This window comes from Scyliorhinus canicula, chromosome 14 (assembly GCF_902713615.1).
Source record: "Scyliorhinus canicula chromosome 14, sScyCan1.1, whole genome shotgun sequence".
Lineage (NCBI taxonomy): Eukaryota > Metazoa > Chordata > Chondrichthyes > Carcharhiniformes > Scyliorhinidae > Scyliorhinus > Scyliorhinus canicula.
Window position 1 is genome coordinate 35,705,891 of NC_052159.1, and position 6,000 is coordinate 35,711,890.

Genomic DNA, 6,000 nt, shown 5'->3' on the forward strand with positions numbered 1-6,000 from the left:
GTGCACATCGCAGTGACAGGCACAGGGCTAATGCTGATTCATGTCAGGCCGGCTAAAACGCCACCTCTGCGCGGCCTCTCCCTCCCCCCGGGTCTCTCATCCCCCACCAGTCCGCTCCCCGCTCCCGCCGCGGTGCCGCTTCGCTCACATTGTCCCTCTCGAGCCGCAGCGTCGCCTGACCCGGAAGTGAACGCGCCGAGTCACCCGGAAGCGCACGCGCTATCCCACGTCAGCCTTCGGAGGAAGGCCCGCCCCCTTTCAGCTGTCCGCTCCGCTTCCCGCCAGAAGTGCCTGGGATGAGGAAATAATGCTGCCAGTGAAATCGGAATTACCGATCTTCATTAGTTGCGTTTTTTTCCCCTATTGCTTCCGTTCATTTTTCTGGGTTGCCGTATTCTTCTCCCAACCCCCATGTTTGGCAGGCATCTGTTTAGATGGCTAATACTAATGGCCCTCTGTTTGAAATTCTGGCAGTGAAGTGAATGTGAATTACTTTTCATTATGGCACTTGTCCTCTGGTCTTGGTGCAGTGTTTAACTTGTTCAAATGGATACTGCAAAATAAACTGGTATTTTGTTTGTAAAAGCAAGGCATCTCCACTTCCCTGCACCTTTGCCCAGTTGTCCCTATCCCCCATTCTCCAAACGTGGTCTCTCAGCTGGCCAGAACTCACACAGCCTGTCTATAAAACCAACAATCTGCTTATTGATCAATTCACATCTCAACTCTGGCAGAACCATTTCATGACTCGGGACATGCTATTTTTCAACCCAATCAAAAGAAGGCCCTATATATCATCATTCCTCTTTCTTTAAAACTTGCCACTTTATCTTTTCACAACTGCATTACTGTCCTTTCCCATTGCTTCAGAGTCCTGGTGGTGTCCTTACCTCATCTATGTGCTTGCTATTGTTTGAGAGTTTGTAAATCTGGCTTTCACCTCGCCACCCATGCTATAGCCAATGTGTGATGTGATAATTTGATATTCATTTTAATTGGGTTTACTTTTGACTCCATTGTAGTGTTAGGGTGTTTAGGGTTGAAAGGGTTAATGTGTGGAGCTGGAGAAGCAGTATCGTCCACATGGTGATGCAAGAGAGAGGTACATGACTAAGAGTCAAGAAGCAGAAAGCTCACAGTTCAGACTGATAAAACAGCTATAGTCTTGTGTATAGTTACGTCTATCCAATAAAGATTGTTCAAACATATTTGTCTCTTCAATAAACCCTTAACCAGTCACAACCAGCATACAACAAGGTCTCAGACATAAAACAACCATTCTATCCTTTCCCATTGTTGTTCAGCCACAGCGCCCTTCTAAAAACACTACAATTTACCTGATAGAAGTATACTGTCTTCTGTAACCACATCTAGCAAGTTCCTAGATCAGAGAAAGAGGGAAACTCAGTCACGACCTCGGCGTCATGAAGGTTAACCGCAGAAGGTCATAAGGCATACAATGTGGACAGTCGTGCATATCGAACACGCAACACCTTGGAGAAGCCATCCAATTGGTCCCGAACCCTTGCTCTTTCCCCATAGCTCTACAGATTTTCCCCGTTTAAGTGTTGCGTTCGGTGTTCGATGTCTAGCAAAGAATCCACAGAACTGTTTGTGACTTGTCCAAACCAGGGTATTTATTAATACACACAAAGTAATGCAACGATCTGATACAGAGCAAGTTATCATGGAGCTTCTTTATAGTCCCTTGGAACTACCCCTATGCACGACTGTCCACATATACGCCTTATGACCTTCTGCGGTTAACCTTCACGACGCCGAGGTGCTACGTTCGATCCTGGCTCTGGATCACTGACCATGTGGAGTTAGCACATTCTCCCCGTGTTTGCATGGGTTTCGCCCCCACAACCCAGGGTAGATGGATTGGCCACGCTAAATTGCCCCATAATTGGAAAAAATGAATTGAGTAAATCTATGTTTTAAAAATATGTTTGGTCAGATGGTTTCCTTCTGTGTTGATTCATTAGGAACATATGAACAGAAGTAGGTCATTCAACCCATCGAACCTTGCTCCACCATTCAATGTGATCATGGCTGATCGGACACATCATGGAATACAGGCACTACCCCCATAAGACTTTACATCATTGTGAATCAAAAATCAATCAATGTCTTTCCCCATAGCTCTGCAGATTTTCCCCCTTTAAGTGTTTATCATATCCCACTTGAAGATTGCTACAGAACCTGTTTCCAATACCCATTCAGGTAGTCCATTCTATTTAACACTCCAACCATTGTCCTTTATTGCTAATAATTTGCAGGTTAACATTCAGAAATCTAAGGAGTTAACTCCTCCATGAATGCTGAAAATGCCTACTTCCGTTCCCCTGTCTCCTCCTTTAATCCTAAGGCAAGTGCTATATTCTTCAACTGCTGGTGACATTAAATCCTGGACAAACCAAAATATCCTTCAGATATTTGCCGCATGCTTAAATACTTGATCTATTCAGAATTTTTATGGATCTTTTATTTTGAATGTGTTTTCAATCTCATGCCAAGCTCTCTCCCTTTTTCTCCCCTAGATTGTTTCTCTCTCTCTCTCCCATCACGTTTCTCCTCTCTCACCAAGTTCCTCTCTGCCTTTCATTAAATTAAAGATTCCTGAAAATGGACTCAGCAGAAAGTGTAATTTCAGCGTGTGATATTTGTTAAATATGTAAATTGATTTATGTAATGTTTAAATTACATATATATTTTTTGTATTCCTGTTCTTCCCGGTAAAAGGTTGAAACCTGCGGCTAGTCACTGTTTCTTTCAGTTTCTTCACTAGTTTTTCATAATTGAGCATACATCATCATGTTGATGCACAAGTACTTAGACCAGCATGAACGGTGGACTCGCAATATTTTCCCCTATTGGCTCAACCAGTAATCTGGTTCCAACCACGAAAGTCAACCGGCAAAATGGATGGGGTGTGGGATCAACTTTTGCCAACCAGTATCAATTTCTGGTTAGCAATTGTACTTGGCTGTTGAGAAGTTTTCTTATTGTTCTTGGCAAAAGCATGGTGGCACAGTGGTTATCACTGCTGCCTCATGGCACCAAAGACCCGGGTTCGATTCCAGCTGTCTGTGTGGAGTTTGCACCTTCTCCGCATGTCTGCGTAGGCTTCCTCCGGATTCTCCGGCTTCCGCCCACAGTCCAAAGCTGTGTAGGTTAGGTGGATTGGCCATGTTAAATTGCCCCTTAGTGTCCAAAGACGTGCAGATTAGGTGGGTACATGGGGATGGGGCGGGGTAGTGGACCCAGGTAGGGTGCTCTTTCAGAGGGTCGGTACAGACATGGTGAGCCGAATGGCCTCTTTCTGCACTGTAGGAATTCTATGGTTCTAACTGAACTCATCTTCCACTAGCTTCCAGCACCCTCACGCCTTTGGCTTTGCGCCTTACATTCCAAACTGTTAGCAAAACATGTTTCACCTACCTCTAAGGAAAGACTCACACTCCCTCAAAATTGTCACTTTGTGTGCCTTTGTTACTTGAAGTTGCAACTGCCACTGTCTTCTTCCAAGTCTCCCTACTTCCACCCTTCACAAATTATACCTCATTCACAACACAAGAGTGAACCATGTGTTCCCAGCACTCAAGTCCTTGGCCTTAAGTGGCTGTTGGGATCTCTGGTAGATGCAAAGGTGGGAAAGGTCTTGGGAAAGGTGATGCCAAAAGGAACCACATGGTCCTCCGAGACAATATCTAGGTAATCAATAAACCCGCCATTTGCTGCATCGATCGACATGGAGTGGCATCAAGTCATCTCTGGCCTCATTTCCTAGTAAACCTGTGGGGTTCTCAAGGTCTTCCTGGAATATATCATCAGAGATATGGTCACCTACACCAAACACTCCAAATGCTAGACTGCTGCTGCCATGGATGTTCTCTATGCCCTGAAACGCCAAGGGTGAACCCTCTCTGGATTTGGTGGTCGAGAGCTGTTAAGAAAAACATTTGAACCCCAACATATTGACTAAATCTTCGACCTCAATTTCAATTTCTTCCCCCTTATTAATCAACATGATTAATCTCCCTCAGCTGTACCTACACGCTAACGTTTTGCTCCACAAAGCAATTTAAGTCACTCTGAAGCTCCACTGAGTTGATCAATAGGTATGTGATCCACTAAACTTACCTGTCTCCAATCATGTAAGTTTTCTTGCAATAAAGCCACAGATATTTGCCAAGGATTCCCGTTCCTTGAAGCTGGAATCCATCCACATGTCGATCTTTAAAAATCTTACATGTCAGAAGCTAGCTCCCAACCACTGTAAACAGATCAAAGCTAATAACCTGAGGTGATAAAGTATTTCCAGAAATAAAATAAAAATAAACACAAACCTGCGCAGAAAAGTCTTGCCTTGTTGGGATGTTCTGAAGCACAAGTTGATTGTCAAGTGAAATTAAATATGACAGAAGGTCATGGTGTTAGAGCTCCTCCAGATATCTGGACTTTAGCCAAGCTTCAGGAATCGGAAGGTGGAAAAAAATATTTATACTGCAGGGGAAATATATCACTTCAGCGCATTCAGCTCATGACAAGAGGGCACATCAGGAATGCCTGCACCATCAGCCCACAATTTTCTGACAAAAACTCACTGAGTGTCATATTGCATTAGCAGCAAACAAATATAAAACAAATTAGACAAGTAATCACATTATTTTATTCAATGAATGAAAAAGCAAACAGTGCTCTCAGATCTTTCATCTGCGACAAGCCACGTGTATACCAGATAGCAGACTTGTCAATTATTTCTTGACTTAATTCTGAACATAGAATATATTTTATAATAAGCAGGAACAATGGTTCCCTCTTTACCTTGTTTTCTGCCACTTGAATTTGCCTTCAGGATCCAGCTTCCTTCCCCATCCCATATGCCCTTTCAGGTTGATGCAGCTACGACACCACTTTCCATAAAGCGTGATTTTCGTTAAAATAAATTCTGAAGATGTGGGCATCGTTGCCAAGGCCACCATTTATTGTCTATCCTTAGTTGCCCTGAAAAGGTGCCGGCAGGATGCCTTTGTGCTTCCAATCCTGTTTCATGAGTTCTGAGACAGGCTGATGAATTGAATGTGTGAAATGCAGACGCTGGCACATGTGGGGCAGGTGTGCGTTGCTCAGAGGATCAGTTACGGGAGTTGTCTCGAGGTTGTTGCACTATCTCCGCCCCCTTCACTTTCCCTTTGTGAGTTTGCAGCAAAGTTCCTCTGTGCTGGGGACCTTCCTGGTTGAACCCCTCGCATCTTGGCTGGTCACCATGAATCAGCAGACATGTTTGACTTCTTCAGGGATGCCTTGATGACACCCTTTGTTGGGAAAACAAAGGTAGTTTTAAGCGATTTATATTTGGATTGGTAAACATTAGATGCAAGTAATAATTTTAAGTGGGTTTAATTTAATATTTCTGCACCTGAAATCGTAATTTTAATTTTAATTATGGTAATTAAAATTAGCTAAGGAAAAGACACCCACCCCCACCTCTGAAAACTGGCCTCCTTTGCTAAGCAACGCCCCTGCTACTACTATTTATTCTTCACGCCACATTCCTCTCGAAACACAATAGAAAACCATTGGAACTTAATCAACCCCAACATATACAAACAACTTTGTCCAGCATGAATATATATTCATGCTGGACAAAGTTGTTTGTATATGTTGGGGTTGATTAAGTTCCAATGGTTTTCTATTGTGTTTCGAGAGGAATGTGGCGTGAAGAATAAATAGTAGTAGCAGGGGCGTTGCTTAGCAAAGGAGGCCAGTTTTCAGAGGTGGGGGTGGGTGTCTTTTCCTTAGCTAATTGGAAGCCAGAGTGAGATGTCAGCTCCCACAGTACTGGGCATCGCTGGCTAGGCCAGCATTTATTGCCCACCCCTAATTGTCCGCCAGAAGATGGTGAGCCGCTGCAGTCCCTGAGGATTAGATACACCCGTAGTGCTGTTGGAGAGGGATTTCCAGGATTTTGACCCACCAACAGTGAAGCCACAG

The 6,000-nt window shown here is 43.9% G+C and overlaps 1 protein-coding gene across 3 annotated transcripts in view; it reads right to left on the reverse strand.

Moving 5' to 3' along the window:
- ufm1 (ubiquitin-fold modifier 1) overlaps positions 1-4,175 on the reverse strand; it is a 54,178-nt gene extending 50,003 nt beyond the window's left edge. For 2 of the 3 annotated variants that reach the window (XM_038818371.1, XM_038818373.1), the window contains exon 1: positions 4,147-4,175. In XM_038818371.1, the coding sequence (XP_038674299.1) occupies positions 4,147-4,160 (14 nt within the window). In that variant the 5' untranslated portion in view covers positions 4,161-4,175. Of the gene's footprint in view, positions 1-148; positions 252-4,146 lie in introns of those variants that run through there. The other variant, XM_038818372.1, reaches the window with a different exon arrangement.
- Between the last annotated feature and the right edge of the window lie 1,825 nt (positions 4,176-6,000).